At 44.0% G+C, this 22,413-nt stretch overlaps 1 protein-coding gene across 6 annotated transcripts in view; it reads left to right on the top strand.

Moving 5' to 3' along the window:
• Positions 1-22,413, top strand: part of MEGF11 (multiple EGF like domains 11) — a 442,774-nt gene that overhangs the window by 104,897 nt on the left and 315,464 nt on the right. For all 6 annotated transcript variants that reach the window (XM_075006971.1, XM_075006969.1, XM_075006966.1 and 3 more), the window contains exons 2-5: positions 6,467-6,583; positions 14,037-14,160; positions 20,116-20,217; positions 21,622-21,722. In XM_075006971.1, the coding sequence (XP_074863072.1) occupies positions 14,045-14,160; positions 20,116-20,217; positions 21,622-21,722 (319 nt within the window). In that variant the 5' untranslated portion in view covers positions 6,467-6,583; positions 14,037-14,044. The remainder of the gene's footprint in view (positions 1-6,466; positions 6,584-14,036; positions 14,161-20,115; positions 20,218-21,621; positions 21,723-22,413) is intronic.

Genomic DNA, 22,413 nt, shown 5'->3' with positions numbered 1-22,413 from the left:
CCAGAGGCATGTGCACCGGTGGTGCAATCAAAGCCAGGATGAGCTTGTGAGATGGACAGAGGAGCAAACTGCCCCATCTGTCTAGCTGGGGGATTTGAGATCTCTCTTCCCCAGCCTCAGTGAGTTTTGAAATCCTTTCTCTGGGGTTCTTCTGTGAGCCGTCACCCCCACCTGGCTGAAAGCGTGATTTGGCTATAAGGGCCTGACTAGGATATTCAGCATGTCTTCCCCACCCAGGAGTGAGGGGGGCCTGGGTCTCTGAATTTGGCCGAAGTATTTTACTATCAGAGTTGTAGTAGTTGAGATGTGGGGCCATTTACAAGGATGGCCCTTAACTTGCCAGTTATGTTACCCAGGCCTTAAATAGCAAAGAATTCCATTTTCAGAGTTAGGTGCCCAAAACTAGGCACTTGAAGCCACATTTAGGTACCTTAAATAGAGGCTGAATTTTCAGAGGTGCTGAGTGTACAAGAAAGGGGATTTAAAAGTGCCAAGAAACCCCGAACATGAGGACCCTTATTTAGGTGCCTAAATATACATTTAAGCCCCTACCTTCAGGCTTCCAGTTTAGACACCAAAGGGCCAAATCCCTTTATTCCAATAGCTACACTATTCCAAGTATTCCCAGCAGGAAGTATGGGGAAGTACAAGGGAATGCTGTAGTTACGGAGAGAGCCTCACGTTTTTTTTTAAGGTAAAATGGGCAATTTTTTACAGTGCCGTCATTACACTTCAATTTTCATGCCACTGGAAATGTAGAAATTGATTAAACAAGCCTCTCAGGTTTAGCAAGAACTTGGCAGATGCTGATTTAAAAAAAAAAAAGTCATGTTTCTCTTTTGGCTGCCCTGCCCATGCCTTAATGGATATGAAGTGGGAAAACTTTGGATTAAGGTTTCAAGAGGCTCAAAGGAAAATTGCATGCTGGAGAGAACATCTGACTGCTGGTGTAACAGAGAATACTACAGAGGATAGGGTGCTGGGGAAACAAAGCGATCCAGAGTAGTTGGGCAGATCATGGCATATGTTATCAACCCAGTGAGGCTTCCATGGGTGTAGAAGCAGAAACTATTTCCTTAAGGTGTATTAAGGGATATAAAACCAACAGTTTTGACCTCTCTTCAGCATTTCATGAAAATCTGAGTTCAGTTTTCAGAAGTCTGTTTTATTTAGTTTAAAATCTCAAGAGTTTCTTTGGAGACTAAAAGACATTAGCAAGCTTTGAAAACCAGACTGAAACAGCTGAATCCAGACTCTTTTTGGTGTCTCCTGGATTACAGACCAGCTTCTGCTCAGGAGTAGAAGAGAGGTGGCCTTTGGATGAAAAATGAGATAAGGCATTGGGATTGGATAGTGCTACTATGAATCAACAGCCATCAATCGAATTAAGTTAATTTGTTCCCTTGCTCAACTGTTCATTGCATTTGGGCTTTTTAGTTGTTTCATTATAATTTCCTCCAAGATAAATGAACAAGGAGATGATAAATAGCAGCAATGTATTCAAATGAAAATGCAGAGGAACCTTTAAACTTTCTAATAGAGGCTTCTGCACTGCATTAGAATGCTATTTGTTCAGTTACATGTTACTTCAAGTAGCTTGTATTTCATTCACTTGTGTCAATGGCACTAACCTTGCCCATAGTAGAAAGGCACATAGGTTAGTATTGACTCTGAATATACATACATATTTTTGCACAGGCATAATTATTTCAGTTAGGGGTGCAATTTTTGTTTTGTTTGGGGAATAATTACGCTTCTACCATCTCCTGCTGTGGATGCAGTTGTACAAGGTACACTTATATAAAGGCGGATTATACCAGTTTAACATATTCTTTTCTCCCTACAGCAAGAGTTATCATGGAATAAAGCATACTGAGATACTCTATGCTGGGATAACTGCATACTTACGCATGGATTATTCAGTATTAACTATACCAGTGTATCATCAAAGTACAGGTTGGACTTCTCTAGTCCACCACTTTCGGAACCTGACAGGTGCTGACCAAGACAATTTGCCAATCTATAAGGGGTCAATAGTGTTTACCGGTTTACAAACATTTCTACTGCTTACTGGGCTCTTAGGAGACATTTAAGGGTAAACTACAGCTAAATAATAGCACAGAAAACAGAGCCAGAACAGCTGGCTATAAACAAGCTTTATGGAACCATGGGAAACTTGGACGCACTCATGATGTGGTTGTCTGGCTAATTAAAATCATGCTGGATTATGGATGTTGCTGGATGAGAGAGTTCTGGATTAGGGAGGTTCAACCAGTAATATGATTTGCGTGCATAGACAAAACCCTGTGCGATTGTCCTAGGCATTCTGCAACCTGGTGGAGGTAAGATATATGGGATACAAGGTCTGTGATGTTTGTTTGAAGAGGTAGATACAGAATGAGTTGTAAGTGATTTTAAATGTAACTTTTAAAAAGTATCAGGAGTGAAGTGACTGGGTGCCTTCTAGTGTGAAGGGGCCCTTGTCTTGTGATTGCTACACCTGGTCAGACACTAAGGCTGGTAAATAAGGCATGCTTCAGGATACCCATCAATGAGATCATGTAGGGTGAGCTTTTCAAAGAGGCTTCAGCTGGAGATGAGTGAGGCCACTGCTGAGTACTTTTGTAAACCCCATCCTTAGTGGCTGCCATTTGTACCTACAATGAATCACAGGGGCCATGATGAATAGATGATGATGGTTATTTCTGGCCTTAAGGTCTTTGAGTGAGGCTGAATAAAGTCCATTCTGCCTACAGCTATGACTGCTGGCCATGTGGTAGTGCTCATGAGGGGAACCATAGAAACTAAAAGAATGAGCTTCATTGGCTTGTAAGTGTCACTAGAACATATCAAGAACAGTTTAGTCCTTTGGGTGTGGTTGACCATTTCCTAGATTGATGTATGTGCCAGCAAAATCATTCAGCACATGGAGTTGTCAAACAATATACTTAAGATTCTAGTGCCAGCTTTGGAGAAGCACTAACCCCGGGTGTTTTGGAGGACACAGCAATGCAGTGGATCAGCTTACCTGCCTTTCACTCTAATTGAGTCCTAGTTTATAGCATGTAAATCACAGGAGGGAATGTCCATAAAGCTGTGGGGAGTGCCTATATACTATTAACTCTGTGGGATTACTTCTCCCTACCACACCCTCCAGATGTTCTGCAGCAAGTGCAGGTGGCGGGTAGAGTAAATGACAGTGCCCTCATTCCATACACCCCACAGCTCCCCAATGACAGTGCACAATAGGCAGGTGTAAATGGGCGCGGGGCGTGAGATCAGAGAATGCCACCCCCATAACAGGGATGCATTGGGACCAAGGATGACTTCTTCCAGGCATTGGGTGGGTTTGCCAGTTGCTCCCTAGACTGCAATATGTCTTCCCCACCGCAGAGATATCGCCACATGTCTGGATTTTTTCCGTAGAGTCTGCTAGTGTCCCTTTCAAAGACATTGCTGGTGAAGTATTTGCCATGTAGGTGTGTGTGAGTTAATACTCCTCCCTCCCTCTCTAGTCTAATCCTCCATCAGGCCTTTGTGTCAAGGAGGAACATTAAAGTTCCAATGGACTTGACTTTAGAATAATGAGTTAAAGGTCTGAACATTCAAAGGCCTCCCTGCTCCTTTTGTGTCTGTTGTCGATTTCAAGCACAAAATTACTAGATAATATTTTAATTCTATTCTAAATAAAATGACAAGCTGATTTTTGTGAAAAACTAATCTCTGAAAGAGAACCAGCAATTGTCTACATTTCCGCTCTGGTTGGCTGGCACTTTTATGTGCTGCTGATGTAGTGTTTTCATTATAGTTATGCTGGGCTGTCCATTTATTGTAATTACTCAGTTATTTAAGGAAAAGATTTTTTTTTGTATTTTTAAAATTAGGTTGTTAGAGATATAAAATCACAAGTACTGACCCAAAATGATGTGTCCCAATTTCCGAAGATCTTAATCTATGTATCCCTTATTAGCCTAATATGTGAGTGCTCACAATCTTTAATGTATTTATCCTCTGAACAGTCTTGAAATATAGGGTGTTGCTGTTAGACCAAGGTTTCCCTTAAGAAAATTGTTGGTGGCCACAGAGTGTGGCCATCTACTCTTGCTTGTGGCCGCTTTGACAAGTTTTCTTTAAAAATATACATATACATATTCAAATAGTACTAATTTATTTATGGAGGTGTTATGGTTTTTTTTCAGACTCCATAACAGCAACAAACAGTTGTCTCTATTCTTTACTGAATGTAAACACAAATACGGTGTGTTTCATGTCCTTGTAGACTTGCTAGCTGTGAAAAGTGATAGTTGTATGTTTGTTAATATCACCTTTTTGCAAGCAAGGGCACAAATTAAACCTTGGATAGGGAGGTAGGCAGGGAGGTAGTGGGAACACGAGTGGTGGGGTGGACAGGTGAGTCTGTTGATGGGGGATGAGCCCAGATGCTGCAGTCCCCTGGTCAGAGCCTGTGGCTGGAGACTTCCACCCCACTGGGGAAGCCAGAATGCTGAGCCTCACCACTCCCAGGAAAGTGGAGAACTCACACTGGCTATCTGCTCCTCCAGCATTTGTGACTCCAGGGGCAGTGCACCTCCACCTGGTTATCACCAAAGATGCTGTAGCCAGAAGAAAAGGCCCTGTTAGCCACATTTGATAAACCCTCTATTGGGCCCATGGTATGGATGGTGACCTGTTCCGCAGAGACTTTGTTCACACTGGAAGGCTCGAGTAGAGATCTTCTTAGTACTAAACTGAAGTGACCACCATGCCATCCTTTGGAACGCTGACAAACCCAGGTTACCAGCCCCAGGGATAGAACCTGTAAGCATAGGGTCTAAAGCCCTGCACTCTACCACGTGAGCTAAAGGTCAGCTGGTTCTTAGTTGAGGCTGTAGAGCAGAGACTTCACTCACCCCAGATGAGGTCTCAGTGCCTCTGGATACTACACTTTCTTGCACTGAGTGGCTTTCATTACCCTTAACAGAACTGGTTACATATATTACTTTTGCTTTCATTTCTGCTTGATCATGGAGAAAAAAACAGATGAATAATGGTCTGTTTGTGGTACTCTGGCCTTGCTCTCCCTTGAGGGCTTTGGAAAAACTTCATGCATTTCCAAAAATAATCTGCAATAAACGGATGAAAACTTCGGTTATTATTTGCTCCATGGCACTGTCTTTATTCTTCAGTCTTCTATCCAGCCAAGCTCCCAGTCATTTCAGTGGAACTTTCTTGATGTGAAGCCTGCTGAATCTGGCTCTAAAAGTTCAGCATTTACTGAAGGAATGTAGGTGCCTAATTCTCATTTACACTGCTGGGACTTGGGCATCTAAATACTTGAAAAACACCTGGCCAGTAGAGTCCCTGAAGTATGGCCCCTGCACCATTCTTGGTAATAGTCTAAACTGACACGGAAATATTTTGCAGATGAGATGTTCAAAGCTGCTTAGTGGAGTTAGATGGTCAGGTGCCATTAGAGATGATCATGCTGATCCCTGGACAGTTTTGGAAAACTTAGCAGATAATTGTTGAAATAGGCACCAAGGGATGATAACGGCACCATTCAAATATGCTCAAACCGCTGCCTGACTAGGGCTCCTATAGGTTTTCTACAGTATACAAGAAGCCCTTTGAGAGTAAGTTTGGTAAACATAATTTTTTCCTTTTGCTCTTCGAAGAGCAGATTCTAGCCCTTGTGACCATGCTGAGCAACTACTGTTGAAGCGGATTCTCCTTAACTGAGCAAGAGAATCAGGACCTGGCCCTTCACATGTCCTTTCTCCCCTGATTTCTCAATCAAGGAATAAACTCCATAATCTCCCTTTTCTTTTTCTTTCCTACTCCACATCAGTTACCTAAAATATCACCTAATCCTTGTTTAATTTGTTTCATTCCTGCCATTCTCTTTGTTCCTGCCATAAAACATTGGCTGAGCATCAGGGATTATGGCTCTTGTGTGAAATTTTTGGTGTAGTTGATAGAATGATCTGTCCTGGAAATGTGTGTTTCCTGATGTTTCTGGGATAACTCCACAGCTGGGAGGGACAGATGTGCTTGTGTGTAAGGCAAGACGAATCCTGGTGCTGGACACATGAGCATTTAGCTAGTGTTGTTCTCTTTGCCTCTCCAGAGGAGGGTGGGACAATCTAGACCCGTACACTGAGTCTTCTGAGGAAATAAGATGGTAACAGTCCACAAACATGCGGTCACTTTCCATACTTAGCTCAGTGGCATCTGCCCAGTTCATCATCTGCCTTAATTGAACTGGACAGTTCTGTTGTGTCTTGCAAAACTGCTCAGATGCCTTGATGAGTAAACAGCACAGTGCGTTTTAACCCAGTGCGTATTGATTTTCCTGTTAGGATATATGCTTATGTATGCTTGTTTCTTCCATTGCTACTTTAAGCCACTTCTGCTCTCCCTCACTACCCTCATTTAACCTATTTTTGTATCTCTTGACCACTTGCAGTGTCCAAGGAACTTTTGAAGAGTCCAGCCCATGTCTCCCTGCCAATGCAGCGTGCATTCCTTAAAGCCCTGATAGTCTGCAGACAAGGGAGCCAAGAAGAATTTTCAACACACTGAGGTAAGGCCATGTAAAACCAAAGCCTCTTCTTTGCTCTTTGGTTTTTAGAGGAAGAAGTGTCTTTGTTCAATGCTTTTGATGGAATCTGTTGACAACTGCGTCAAAAACACAGTTGAGGTTAGTTTTCTGATGTGCATTTAGGCACTGAAGGGAGAAGAGTTTTAAAAGCATCCAAGGAGATAGACGCATCAAATCCCATAAAAAGGTCACTTGAGTTTTTGGGTGCTCTTAAAATACATGTCCTAATTTACACACATCCTGGGAAACCCTAAATGCTACAGAATTCAGTGGGAAGTGAGGGTGCCTGACACTTTTGAAACAGAGCTGTTTCTGCCATATCTGGGCTTTATCCAGCAGGGGTCCCTTGAGATTTTTGTCCATTCTGCATGTAGGCCCTGATCCTGCTAGGAGCTGTGTGCCCTGTGTTCGTGCAACACATACGGAGGTGGTGGTGGTGGAGGGGTAGCTGTGGGGAACAATCTGTTTTTATCTGTGTTCATGTGACACTTCATTCAATGTAAATGATTATCTGCATCTTTCAGTTTCTCTGCAAACCCGACCGGTTTCACCAGCAAAGCATTTTGCAAAAGGAACTCTCAGACAGACAGATAAATCAATGTCTTCCCACTTAGTGGGTTTTCTGTAGCTAAGATTAGTGGGAGAATGCATTACCATTCTGATGGGGCTGGGCAACAGCGGGGCAGGTTTCAGGGTGGAGGATGAATAGCCCTCTGTGAGTACTCTAGCTGAGGTCATGAAATTCATTCTAAAAAGAGCCTGGTTACGTGAAAACAACTGGATGGATAACAGACACCTGACCCAGTCCATTGTGATTAACAGTGAGACCAGGGGCAAAATTATACCTTGAATATTTCAGGCAGCAAGGGGCACTATTCTCCTACATCATGCCTAGCTTTCAGCCCCTTCAACTCCTCTGGGACTCTGGCCAGCTAGCCACAGCTGTCAGCAATGGTGGGACAACAGAAGGGTTGTGCTGCTGGCCCAAAAAGAGCCCACTGATTGCCTGGCTTGTGGGACAGAGCCAATAGGCAGCTGTATTTCCTGGAGCGAGGGTGGGGCCTGGTGAGATGGTGTCATTTCTACCACCCTCCATGACAAAGATCATAGCTTTGCCACCAGGCTCAAGGCAGGTAGTCTTCACTGGCCAACTGGTGTAAGGGCCAGATTTTGCTTAGGCTTGCATTCAGTGTTGAGAAGAGTTGCCAGGCCAATCCTTGGGTGCAATGACTCTCAGTATGTGGGGAGGTGCAGAACAGGGGCCTCATCCGTCTCCCTGTCAGCCAGAAGAGGAAAGAGCTGCTTACTGCTCCCTTTTTCTCTCCAAAAATGCCAGCCTTCCTGTAGTGTAATTTTCTCCAATGCAGCCTATGGCTTTATAGCCACGTTACTGTCCTTCCCTGTTACGTCACGCACTCATTCTGCAGGGGGCCAAGTGAGAGGCAGATTTATAAAGATGTTTAGTTACTTAAAGGTACAGAGTAGCATTTACAAAAGGGCTTGAAATCAGTGGGACTTAAGCACGTTTGCAATTCCCACTAGGCTACTAAATAACTTTTAATTCTGGCCCTTAGTCTCTTGGGGGACGGGTTGCCTCAAAAGACTCAAAAGCTCACCTTAGCTGCTTCTGGATTTTGGTTTGGAGTTTGCTGTAGCTCTAAGGCATTGTCAGACATGCTTTTCTGGATCAGATGGCTGGGTCCACCTATCAGCCATGAAGAGTCCCTGCACTTTCTTATGAAGCTCAAGGAGCTGCCAACAAGTAGGAATCTAGATGCCCTTGCTTTTTGCTGTGAGTTCTGTGCACACTCATAGGCTGTGTCTACACTAGATGATTTTGTGAAGAAAAAGCTGGGGAACATCCAGATTCCCAAAGCATTCTGTCGACAGTAAATCAACGGAATGCAGCACTTTTGTCAACCGTGTTCTGCCGTTCCCCATGAGGCAGAACGCCTCTGTTGACAGAAACCCGGTCTGGATGTTCCAGGGTGCCCTTTGTTAACAACAGGGCTTCTGGGTCACCAGGCAGCTCTGTCTACTGTACTTCTGTTTGGCCATTTTGTTGAAAGAGCGGCTGGGCAGTCCGTCTGCTTTTTGTCGGCAGAGCAGATCACTTTTTTGATCCACTTTGCAGTCTTGCTGCAATCTGTTGACAAAGTTTTGTTGGAAAGTATCTTCTGACAAAAACTTCTGTCGACAAATTGCTGCAGTCTAGACATAGCCATGTTGATTAGTTATGTCTTCCATACAGTTTCAGTCAGTGTTCTCCTTTCCCTCAGAAAAGTGTTGCATTCTCCTTAAGCAGTGTACTCATGGCACTAAAGAAGTACGAGAATATTGCATATATTATACTGAACAGTGAAAATGTAGTTAACACAGCATACCATAGGTCATTGTCTCAGTTCTCTTTGAGTGATCATTTTTAATATATGTGATGCTAATTTTAGAGTTTTATTCTAAATCTTGTAATTATAACCGTCTGGCTTTAGAGAGAAATCTTCTCTATCAAGTGGGTAGAAAGTAAAATGTTTCATTAATGGTAGGGTAAGAGCTGCTCTGTATCAGTGAGGGTTCTGCTGGAATTGATGAGTTGCATACTTCTGATCTATAATCTGATTTAAAAGGTTGGGAAAATTCCTTGCAGGAAACAATGCATTAATAAACAAAGGCTGTGTCTACACTACAAAAATAACTTTGAAGTTGCTTACTTCGAAGCGCAACTTCAAAGTTGAGCATCTACACACACCTTGGCTACGTCTACACGTGAAGCCTACTTCGAAGTAGCTTATTTCGATGTAGCGACATCGAAATAGCCTATTTCGATGAATAACGTCTACACGTCCTCCAGGGCTGGCAATGTCGATGTTCAACTTAGACGTTGCGCAGCATCACATCGAAGTATGCGCAGCGAGGGAACGTCTACACGCCAAAGTAGCACACATCGAAATAAGGGTGCCAGGCACAGCTGCAGACAGGGTCACAGGGTGGACTCAACAGCAAGCCGCTCCCTTAAAGGGCCCCTCCCAGACACAGTTGCACTAAACAACACAAGATCCACAGAGCCGACAACTGGTTGCAGACCATGTGCCTGCAGCATGGATCCCCAGCTGCGGCAGCAGCAGCCAGAAGCCCTGGGCTAAGGGCTGCTGCACACGATGACCATAGAGCCCCACAGAGGCTGGAGAGAGAGCGTCTCTCAACCCCTCAGCTGATGACCGCCATGGCGGACCCCGCAATTTCGATGTTGCGGGACGCGCAATGACTACACGGTTCCTACTTCGACGTTGAACATCAAAGTAGGGCGCTATTCCCATCCCCTCATGGGGTTAGCGGCTTCGACGTCTCGCCACCTAACATCAATGTTAACTTTGAAATAGCACCCGACACATGTAGCCATGACGGGCGCTGTTTCGAAGTTAGTGCCGATACTTCGAAGTAGGGTGCACGTGTAGACACGGCTGTTACTTCGAAACTAAACTTCGAAGTAGGGCACTACTCCATTCCTGGGAAATGGAGTAAGGACTTTGAAGTTGGGCTCACTACTTCAAAGTTAACTTCAAAGTAAGGGAAAATGTGTGTAGAGAGTGATGGTTACGTCAAAGCAGTGCCTAACTTCGAAGTTTAACTTCAAAGTTAGTTCCTAGTGTAGACACACCCAAACAGTATTAAAAATTCAGAAATGTGTTTTTGAATCTTTCTTGCACTTCAGTCTAAAACCCTTTATTTTTCCAAACGCTGTATTGTATTGTAAGTAGTGCCAATTTAGGTATTTGAGTTAGAAAAACCATTGGCACTTTTATCATTGTAGGAATCTGGGAATTGGGATTAATCATAAAGCTGCTGTGGATAGATGAGAAAAAAATTCTTCTTCTGTCTTTTGTTAAAGCATGTGCTCCCCATTAAATTAGAGTTCCTGAGAAACTGGGCAAAAATGATGGTGATTAAAAATAATAAAAACAAAAAATCCCCCGGGAGGATTGCCTTTACTTCAGTGGGTTTGCTCTGTACTTCCTGTGACCATTTCTCTTGTTTAGAAGTAATCTTTCCTCCTCATCTCTTTGTACAACATCACTTTGTATCAAAGCCAAAGCAAATCAACCTGGGGGTAGATTGCAACTGATAAAAATAGTGATCACTAGAGCCTGTCCTTTTGTTATTCAGAATTATTCAAATGGCAGCTCATCAGTGCAATAGACTAGGGGCATCTTTGTCTATATTCTTGTTCAGGAGCTGCTGTTACGTTACATTGTACTTTACTGAGGCCCATCATATATAAAGATGAAATACTGCTCTCTAGGCAGAAACGTTAAACATCTCTCAGCAAACTTTCAACACCAGCATTATTAGATCTGCATTGCACAAGCCCTTGCGGATTTGCTGCTGAGCGTTTAATGTTGTTTTCCTCCATGCCCTGACAAGGTGAGGGGTCACCTTTGGTTAAACACTCCGCATTGGGGAAGTAAGATTGAGGGTGCATCCACACTGCTGTAGACATACAGAGTTCAATTTCACATGCCTGGTAGAGACGCATGAAATCAAACTATCTGGGGCGGAAGTCAGCCCCTGTGCTCCTTGATGGTGGAAGGAATAAGGAATGTCAATGGGAGAGTTTCTCCGTTGACCTCCCTCTGTCTAGACAGCCAGATAAGTTGATTGCAAATAAATTGATTCTAGCTGTGCAATTGCCGTAGCTAGAAACTGGGTGTCTGCAATCAACTTAATTCCCTAGTGTAGGCTAAGCCTCAGATCTTCTCATCACTAACTCCCTTCATCTCTCAGGGGCAGGACATGAGAGTCCTTCCATGGACTTCAATGAACTTTGGAGCAAGCGGTGGGTGAGAACTGGGCAATAGATACAGGCTGAAGTGTATTCTTCAGGGCACTAATGAGTGACTTTGCAAAGTGTTCCTCTCTTTTCTAGAGCTACAACACAGGACCAGCCTGATGCCAAGCCCATTTAAATCAATGGAATTCTCTCCATCTTGTTCCCTGGGATTTGAATCAGGCCCCAATATGGGCTCAACTTTCCCTTCTCTCTCTGTCTCTCTCTCTCTGTGCCTATATGCTCAATACAACATCAGTGCTGGGTAGGATCAACCCCTTAATATGGTCTTTATGCCATCTACTGCAGTGAAGTAATGTAATGGGAGCCATGTGTTTTGTAGGCAGTATGGGTGCATCTACACTAGCTGGCTACTTCAAAGTAGCTGGCACAACGTTGAAATACCACGTGTCGCGTCTACACGCACCGTGTGCTATTTCAACGTGGAAATCGAAGTTAGGCGGTGAGATATCGAAATTGCTATTCCCATCCGAAGATGGGAATAGCGCCCTACTTCGAAATAGCGGGGTCCTCCATGGTGGCCATCAGCTGAGGGGTTGAGAGACACTCTATCCAGCCACCCGCGGGGCTCTATGGTCACCGTGTGCAGCAGCCCTTAGCCCAGGGCTTCTGGTGGCTGCTGCTGCTTCTGGGGGTCCATGCTGCATGCACAGGGTCTGCAACCGGTTGTCGGCTCTGCGGATCTTGTGCTGTGCAGGGCAAGCGTGTCTGGGAGGGGCCCTTTAAGGGAGCAGCTTGGGGCTTTGCTGGCGCCTTATTTCGACGGGGAGTGCTTGTGTGTGTGGATGCTCCACATTTCCTTCAGGGGTGGCTCCTTTCGATGTTCCCCATCACTACTTTGACGTTGAATGTTGACGGCACCAGCCCTGGAGGACGTGTAGATGATACGCTTCCAAGTAGGCAATTTCGATGTCCTTACTTCGACATACTGTGCTAGTGTAGACATAGCCTATAACGGAGATCTGTTCAGTTGCTAGGGGAAGCCTGTGGGCAGTGTGTGAGGTTAAGTAACGGAACAATGTTGGTTACATGCTCTAGTAGAGGATAACATATTTCTCTAGAATGCCTGAAATGGGAATGGTAATTGTATTATTTCCACTGAGTTTTAAGTCTTTATTTTCTTGAGGCTGCAGTGTTGGGTGCAGTGTTGACATAGTAGCTCCAAGTTTTCCATCCAGCGGGAGTGCTTGACAGTTGATTGAGAAGCCTTGATCAATAGCTCCACTTTGTTCTCGAGATAGACATATGTAGCCTAGATTTAAAGAGAGCCTGTACAGGTTGAGAAGTTTGATGCAAGGGGTGTGAAGAGGTTATACTGGAACCTTGTAATTGGGAGCTACTTTGCTTTGTCATCTCTTTTGAAAGCTGTTCTCATGAATAAGATAAGAGTAATTTGGCCCCAGGTGATTTTTCAGTTAACCTGCATGACCACAACATGGACAAATACAGTGTATTCAATTTATGTTTATAGATCTAGGTATAAATCTTTGTGTATCTGTAAACGCATCTTCAGATACTTCTATCTTCATAACCTTGATTATCTGGTAAAGAATCCAAATCAAATGAGTCTAGGCATTTCTACTTCAGATGTTCAACGTGACTATTATTTATTTCATCATGAGCATGACACGGTGCAATAAGCTGACCTCTGTCACTCCAAATGGACGCCTCTTAATAAAATCTGAAAAGTGAATTGATTTTCCCTCAGTTATGTAATAAGCATATGTCTTTGAGATCTAGCTTACTCTGATGCATGTAAACCCCATTAAAATTAATGGGAATGGGTTTCACCTATGGGTTGATGAGCATATAGATCATTTTAATGGGACAATTATTTACTTTATTTGTGAAAGCAGCCTTAATAATCTTGGGTATCAAAAGTGTTCTTAGGGAGGATCATGCGTATTCATATCCTAAGTAGCTTTGCTCTCAAATTTAAACTTAAACCTTCTGAAATCTATTTAGATTCCTAACTTTAGAAGGTGCCTCTGCACTGCTTCCTTTCTAGTGAGCTGAGTGACTTTTTTTGTAGATATCAGCCTCACTATTAAGATTGTGTTGAGATTTGCACTTAAAGCATATGTTTAAATCCTCTTTGAACATATATGAGCAATAAAATATATCCCGCACAAATTTATAGCAATGGCTCTGATTACAGGATGAATTTTTTTGAGATTTTTTCCAGTAAATCTGTAAATTAGTTTTTAGTTATATGTATGTTAATTCAGCTGTTTTAAAAAATTATCTGGTGAGTCTCATCTGTTTTTTTTCTTCAGAGCTTTTCAATAAATCCATTGCTGATTATTCAATCTGAGTATTGAGTTGTCTAGAATGTAGAAAAATCTAAGGCAAAGGCCACTGTCCTGTCTGTGTTAACGTCAGTATTTTATTTATTAACATTTCTACTCAATATCCTTTCTGTCCACAGCATGATGATAAATAAATGTTGATTGGAAATAGTATTTGAGGTTCATGGTGAGAGTGAGGAAGGGGGTATAAATGAAGTTGTGCTGAAGTTCAGGTCTAATGTTGGAAATATAAAGTTCTTTAATGCTGCTCTGCTCAATGAACATTGTTTTGCTCTCTATCTAGAAACAAGGATGATGGTCTACATACCCTTGTGGCGGATTCTAGAAGTGCTTACCCTGTCTGTCTTGCTGAAAACAACTCTGTCCTTAAATCCAGATGATCCCAATGTTTGTAGTCACTGGGAAAGGTAATGTATCAGGAGAGTTTCCTTTGTTTGGTAGCCAGATCATAACTGTACTCTGTAAAGGCAGAATTATCCTCAACAGGAGTCAAATTCTGTCATTACCCTGCATGAACAGATACTGATTTGTGCTGCTGAAGCAACATGAGTGAGCACCTGTGCCTGGATTCTGAGCTGCCAAAATAACCAGCGCCAAAGCTCTGCATGAGGGAACATAGTACCAAACTGTTTATCTTCTATCCTACTCTGGAGTGCTTCTTCATAGCTCCTACAAGGGGTCTCCCCCTGCATTCAGCACCTAGGTGGGCACCTTCTGTCTTCCTCATCAGTTGCTAGGTGCAGACTTCCTGGCCCGTGCCTGAGTGCAATGTCTGGCATTAAGCATTGATCATTTCTTGCTACTGGTTGAACCTCTCTAGTCCAGCACCCCGGCACCTGACCAGGGCTGAATGAGAGAATTTGCTGGACCACAAGAGGTCAATAGTGTCTAGCACAGTGTTTCCCAAATGGCGTTCCATGGAATCCCGGGGTTCTGCAAAGTGAAAATAAGGGTTCTGCTAGAAAATTCCATTACAATAGCCAGTTCCTCTGTGTCTCCCTGCCCTGCCGCCGCTGAAACAGTAGAACTACATTTAATTGGTTTAACAGCCGGCAGGGTGGCGGGAGAGATCTGGCTGTTAAACCAACTGAATTTAGTTCCATTATTTCAGTGGCAGCAAGGCAGGCAGCCAGAGAGAGCCCCTCCCTTGTGCTACTACCCAAGCAGCCACAGCCCTCCGGTGGGTGTGGCTCAGCTCATCCCCGCCCGGGAACATCTCCATGCCAGCTTTCCTTCCACTGAGTGCAAGTGGCTGCCCAGCATAGGTTCCCCAGCCAGTGCCTTTGATGGGTTAGTCCTGGGGTCTGGTTTGGGGATCAGGCAAGTTAATTCCGAGGATGGGGAGGTGGGTTTGGAGCTGAGAGGGGTTAATCCTAGGGATGTGGCATTTGGGTTTTCAGGATGAGGTCAAAGCTTGGGGATAGGGGAGTGGATTTGAGGCTGAGGACTAAGGTAGGTAAAGCCTGGAAATGGGGGGTGGGTTTGGGGACCGAGGGGGATGGTGCCTGGGAATGAGGTTCTGCAAAATTTTTTGAAGTTTAAAAGGGTTCTGTGGCCAGATAAAGTTGGGAAACGCTGGTCTAGCAGCATTATCAACCCTTCTGCTAATTACTGGGCTATTACAAGACCTGTAAGGGTCAATGAGAATTAACTAACAGCACAAAACACTGAGAGCCAGGACTGAGGGCTGTAAACAAACTTTATAGAACCATTAGAACTTGGCCACACCCATGATAAGTGGACATCAAGCTGACTAAAATCATGCCGGGTTAAGGATGTTGCTGGATGAAATCATACCGGACTAGAGAAGTTCAAACTGCAGGTTTATATTGTGTCTTCGGAACTTCTTGGTTTCACCTGCAGAATTCCTGTTTACTTCGGTGAAAGTTCTGTATGTGAGATGACGATGAAACATGTGACACAGACCCCTTGACTAGAGAGCTCTAGGTACTAGAGACCTGGGATAGACTCCCACACTCCTTCCAATGGGGGAGGGCAAGGGATGGATTCCAAGAGTCCTGGCTCCCAGCTGCCTGCTCTAGCCACTAAGCTAGGCTCCCACTTTCCCTCCCTGGAATGGAATAGAACCCAAGAGTCTGGAATCTATGTACGAGAGCGCTTGAGTGTGAATTAGGTGATTTTGCTCACTGTATCATAGGTAGTCCGTTGTGTCCGATGATGGTGTCTTGGGCTTGCACAGACTCATCAGTTGCGGACTCTCATGTGGCTGAGGAGTCCAAGCTTTGAACAGCGTGGGCGTTCACACTGGGGGCAAGGGAATTGTCCTGGCTCTGTTGGTGCGTCTGCTGCTGTTGCTTTCTTTCTCTCACGAGCATCAATGAGGTGTACACGTCGCTGCTTTTCAAAGTTGTCATACGCGTGTCGTACAAGAGCACGCCAGCCTGTTCAGTCTTTTGCATGCTGCTCTAGCTGATCTGGTTTTAAACCAGCATGAGCAATGTTGGCCTTCACACAGTCTTTATACCGTTTGTGAGGCCTACCTTGATTCCTTTTGACCTGGGAGAGCTCACTGTAGAGGAGTTGCTTAGGGATTCTTGACTCCTCCATTCGTATGACGTGCCCTGTCCAGCAAAGCTGGGCTGTCAGAATCATGGCTTCGATGCTCATGGTTCCTGCTCTGTCCAGGACTTCCAGGTTCGTAACTCTGCCCTGCCATCCAATGTGCAGTATTGACCTCAGGCTGTGTGTGTGGATGCGCTCTGGCAGTTTTATATGTTTTCTGTACAAGGTCCAGGTTTTACAGCCATACAGGAGACTGGTCAGGACTACAGCCTTGTACACTTTCAGTTTAGTAGACTGTCGGATGTTGTGCTGATTTGTGCTCACAGTACATCCTTGTTATAATGATGGGCTCTGGTACTGTCCCTGGGTCTATACGGGTGTGTTCTTGTGTGTCCATGGAGCCCTTTTGCTTTCAGTGGGACTCCATATGGGTGCAGGGGACCATTTGTACAAACACTAAAGCTGCTGCACTTTTAGGTTTAACTCATGGAGCTTCCATCCCAGGAACACGTTATTCCAACATAAGAGTGAATGGGGCCCTAACATTTCTCCGTAGCTTGTTTTACAGCTATCATGAATCCTTTAACAAGAGTGAGCATTCATTCTTAACATAGTGGGATGCATAAAGTTCAGTATGATATGATTTTGGAGGTCTCCAGTAGAGAGTGAACTGGCTTACAGGACAAATGCAGAGGCACAAAGAAACATGTTCAGGTGCAGAAATGATATTTTTCTGCCGTCATGGTGAGGGGAGACGTAGTCAGAGCACAGGAATAAAATATTGATTTTGTGTGAAGAAAGTCAGCAACCTAGGGATCCAGTGGAGGAGAAACAAAAAATAAATAGCAAAATTGATTGGTTGTACTGACCAAGGCAACTTTGTTACTTAAATGTTAATAAATCAACTTAAAAAGATTAAGTTGGTGTAAAGCTGGGTAACCGACAAGATCATAAAATAATAATAAAGGTTCATGAATGTTATTGTTTTACATTGACAATGAGCAATGAAAAAACATCCCATCAGTCTCACTCCTGCCTCCTCCCGAGCAAATTGTTATGCAGAGAACAAAACTGAATGTCTTGTGGAAGCCTGGATTGCCCAGGTAAGAGGGAAATGTGACAGGTAGATCAATGTATTAAAAGCCCAATCTACTGACTTCAGTGGGAGTCAACCCTCTGGGCAAATGTGTTGACATTGTTTATTATATAAAAGTACAGTTCTGAAGTTTTTAATCACAGCAGTCCGGTTGACCACAGTATGACTGCTTACATGGGTAAGACCACTGATTTAATTACAGGGTTGCAGGATTTAGCTCTTAGAGTCTGGTCCTGCAGTGAGCAAAGACCATAAGCTTCTGCAGGGAAGATTAATGCAGGATGAAGGCCTTGGGTTCCCAATTCCTCAGCTGTCACCTATCTCCTTCCCTTCTGTCTGGAGTTTGTAGAGGCTGTAAAGTTCCTTGCTTGAAATGAGTTGTCCCCAGCAAGCCATGTGGCACCTCATAGACTAACAGATATTTTGGAGCATAAGCTTTCATGGGCAAAGACCTGCTTCATCAGATGGATCAGATGACGTTGCCCTATAAGGTGCCACAAGGCTTCTTGTTGTTCTCGAAGCTGCAGACTAACACAGCTACCTCTCTGATACTATACCCCAGCAAGCCAGACTGCCTGAAAAGTCTTTGATTTCCTTACTCTGCACAAGCTTGTGAATGGCTGGAATTGCCTGCAGTTACAAGTTAGTCTCAAGTGCATCAGGTATGGGGCAGGCAGCATCCAAGTGTGAAGGGGCTCAGTGTTGGAGATGCAGGTGTGGGGTGTGAAAGTTCTGTCTGGGTGCAGTGGGGGGGTCTAGGTTGGGGGGGGAACTGGATGCACAGAGCCTGATGGGAGGCCCAGGTGCAGTGGGACTGGGGCTTTGCAGGGGCTTCTAGATGAAGATGTTGGGACTCAGCGGGGCTGGGAGATTAGGTGCTGGGGTTGTGGGGTTTGCTGGGGCAGGAGTATGAGCGTGGCTAATTGAGAGTCAGTGGTGTGGGGATCTGGATGTGGAGGCTCAGGGTAGTGCCAACAGTTGGGGCTCATCAGGGTAGGGAGCTCGCTGGAGGGGTGGTTTAGTGGGAGGTCCAGAGGCAGGGGTGGAGTTTGGGTATGGAGGGCTAGGTGAGTTCGGGATGGACCAAAGTGGGGCTTGGCCAGGATGTCTGGGTATGGGAAGGCTGGATGCAGGGGGGTTGTGTGGGAAATAGCCCTCCATGCAATGATCCAACCTCCCCCCTGTACAGCGGAGGATGGGGACAGGAAGCAGGGGAGGATACTGCACTTCCTGCAGCCAGGGGTGGTCTGACACACCCTAGCCACTTTGTGCCAGGAAGGAGGAAGTCCTGTCCTCCCCAGCCTACATCCCAGCTGGAAGTAGCTGCTGTTCCCAGGTCAGGGTAGGAGTCACTGGATAGTGTGCCCCCCCGCCGGCTGCTTTGGCTGCCTGAAGCAAGGTACCTACACTGCTAGGGAGTGGCATGTGACTGCTCTTCCAGCTTCCTTTTGCCTGCCTGTCGGAAGGTCATTTTGCTGTAGGGAAGCAAAGAAGTCTGTGGGGGACACACAAATTCTGCACATCAGCAGAGGCATAGAATTCCTCCAAGTGTAGCAAGTTTGTTTTATTTTTAAGACTATATATATGGCTATGGTCTGAAGAAGTGGGTCTGTCCCACGAAAGCTCATCACCTAATAAATTATTTTGTTAGTCTTTAAAGTGATGCTGGACTGCTTTTTTGTTTTGAATTCAGTAATGTTCTTTAAGGGACAATGGAGGAAATTGCTGGAACATGTCACTCCCACATCAATGGAATATGTACTTCTAAGGCACTTAAACTGTTGAAAATACAAACCTCATCTAAATAAATACAAGTAGTAATAATAAGGTAGTACTCCTTGGGGGGATGGGGAGGTGGGAAGAGGGATGATTGCTGACATCTTACCCCAATGCCTTTGCTCTTTCTAATTTTTAACTAGCTTACCCAATTTCTGCACGTTGCAATCTGTTCAGGTCTGTAAAAGATAATATCCCATTCTGTCCAAATCTTAAAACCTTCCCGTGCCCAGACTGCACTTAACTCATAATTTTATGATCTGCAATTAGTTTCCAGGTTATTTCTGCTACAAATTACATAGGATTAAATTTGTGCAGTTTAAAAATAAACACCCTTGAGACCTTTTATAAATTATCTCCATTTTGATTGGTGCTCCCAATATTCATTGAAGTAATGATGCTTCTTCATCATAAAATGAAATGTAAGAATTCCACCATGCTGGTAAAACTCAGCAGCCTCAAGTTAATATATATTCGCATTAGCATTTTGGTATACAAGCAAAAATTAACATTCTAGTCGCAAGACCTCTGATACGATTTAAAGACTTGGAATGTGTTTTTATAAAGATCTTTTAAGTCAAACCATTTTGCTCTATTTTACTCTTTTTCTAAAACAAACCTTAAAAGTTTGCTAGTTGTACTTCCCAGCTTTTAAAACACGTAATGCATTTTGGGGGAACATATATTCTTGACTGTGAAAGACGTGGATTTTTAAATCAGTCTGAAATATTCCGAGATGCTATGGTCTGAGCTGGGAGCAGAAACTCTAGGAGGGATTCTGCCTGTAAGAGGAGGTAGGGGCACAGGGGGAAGATTTCTTTGGATACTGAATCAGCCCTGTAGTTTTCAAGCCCACTGATTTCATTATTTTTTAGGCTGGAATTTGGTGTGGGAGCATGGCAGGGAATCAGAGCTTTTGCACATTGTAAAGAACTGCCTTTCCCTCTCTCTTCTTGTCTGCTTTTAGCTATGCTGTGACCGTGCAGGAATCTTATGCTCACCCTTTTGATCAGATCTATTACACAAGATGTACTGATATACTGAACTGGTTCAAGTGCACTAGACATCGGTAAGTGCTGTTGCCAAGATATTTTAATCCCTGTCCACTTTCCCTTCACCCACACCTTTGTGTTATCTTCCTGATACTGAAGGAAATACAGGCCTTTCTACAACAAAATCCTCATGACTGATAATATTTCAGAAGCCTTTGCTCTGAGCAATTCAGAGCTTAGGGCAATCTGAGAAACCAGGAGAGTAACAGTGACTGTCTCCTCAACTTTGATTCAGCTAAATGAAGTAGTTTAATTGCCCAGTGCAAGATGGGACCAAAATGGTTTGTAATGTTATCAGAGTCTCTCTCTTTGAGGCTGTTAGTTTGACTGTGGGTCAGGTTGGTGATGACTAGAAATTGAATCCAAGCTACAAAGTTTGCATCCAAATCGGAACTTCCCATACATTTGGAGTTAGGGGCCCATCTCCATCTCTAGCACAGCATGGAAGTTGTTGCCATCTGATGAGATTCTTCTGTGTCCCGTGAAATCAGCTGCTGGCTTCTGCTTGGCTCCCAGTGGAAGATATTCAAATAAGCAACCAGCACGTTGGATCTTCTTGGGGTCTTTTTCTTCCAGCCGCTAGTAATTGGTCTTAATTTCCACCTTGTAGGTTTGGAACTCTATTTTAGTTTTAGTGGCCTGGTGCCCAGAATTGGGCACAGAAGTTTAACTGCTCATTCCAAGAATCTTGCTGTGGTTGGATTATAGCAGACTAGATTGGGTTGACATGTCTAATAGAAAGACCAGCAAAGGCCAGAGCCAATGTACATTTTCCAGAGAATTGTCCTCTCTGCTGTATGGACAAGCTAAAACTTCTACTGAGAGCTCAGTAGTGAGGCTTTCTTTTTTCTTTTGCATTAGAGGCTGCTGATTGGGAAAATTGCCTTATGGTGCTCCCTTGATTTGCAGTGCCGTCTAGGGAGGGACTGAAGCCTGGGAATAATTACCTAGCGGAGACCATACGCTTGTGGGGTTAATTTTTCCCATCTCCTGTAACAAGAGCTAGGGATGCAGCTTGCCTCTCAGTAGTTTCTTGCGTGGCATGCAAAACACATAGTCTCCATAGAAGAGTCTGTTGATCCCATTGCTGATAGTTGACCTTACTGAAACACAGAGAATAGTTATTCCCGAAGAAGCTGCTTGCCTTCTCTTCAGTTCTGTGCCAAGGTTCTCAGACAGCAATACCAACAAGGTCTCTGTACGCTGATAGTCACAAATAATGTGTTTATAATACATGTTCTATTGCGAGTTTCAAAATGCATATTGATTTTTTTTATCGTGGGTTTTTTAATATCAAAAGCCTTCATGCATTTTAAAGTAATTATTGAATGCTCTCCTTGCTATAATTTAACACAAATATAATTCCAGCCGTCAGCATTGATTTCCAATACTGTCAAATGGCTTTCTGTCTTGCAATTTAGAATAAGTTATAAAACAGCCTATCGAAGAGGACTAAGAACAATGTATCGGCGAAGATCTCAGTGCTGTCCTGGATATTATGAAAACGGAGACTTCTGCATACGTATGTATACAGTTCTGATTCATACATTGCAATTAGAAAATTCTTTTCACCCAGGAGGTACAGAAAAATCAAAGATGCTAATACAGTAGTAATGAATAAAACTGATGGGTGTTTTCAGAGCTACTGAGCTCCCACTGTTCCCCTGATGTCAGTTAGGATTGTGGGTGCTCAGCCTCTTTTAAAGGTCAGATCTTTACAACCTTAAGACCTGCTTCAGGAGATCCTTCGGATTCAGGACTGTACTTCAACACATACCTAAAACCTAGTGGGTTGGGGGCACCAGGGATAGAAGCTGCATGCATAGGGTCTAAAGCCCTGCACTCTACCACATGAGCTAAAAGCCACCTGGCTCTCAGCTGAGGCTGTAGAGCAGACACTTCACTCACCCCAGATGAGGTCTCGGTGCCTTTGGGTACTACCCTAGATAGTTTGTATTGTTTTTAAGTGCCACATATTGCCATTTTAATTGAAAAAGGAGCAATACTCGGAGTCTCCAACCAAAAGAACAAGGATGAATTAACGGGAGTGTTGTGAGCAAGACTCGAGAAGCAATTCTTCTGCTCTACTCTGTGCTAGTTTGGCCTCAGTTGGAGTATTGTGTCCTATTCTGGACACCCCATTTCAAAAAAGATGCAGAGAAATTGGAGAGGGTCCAGAGAAGAGCAACAAAAATGATTAAAGATCCAGACAG

Source organism: Carettochelys insculpta, chromosome 12 (genome assembly GCF_033958435.1).
Source record: "Carettochelys insculpta isolate YL-2023 chromosome 12, ASM3395843v1, whole genome shotgun sequence".
Classification (NCBI taxonomy): domain Eukaryota; kingdom Metazoa; phylum Chordata; order Testudines; family Carettochelyidae; genus Carettochelys; species Carettochelys insculpta.
The sequence above is the reverse complement of the archived record's forward strand: the minus strand, read 5'-3'. Positions and strand labels throughout refer to the sequence as shown.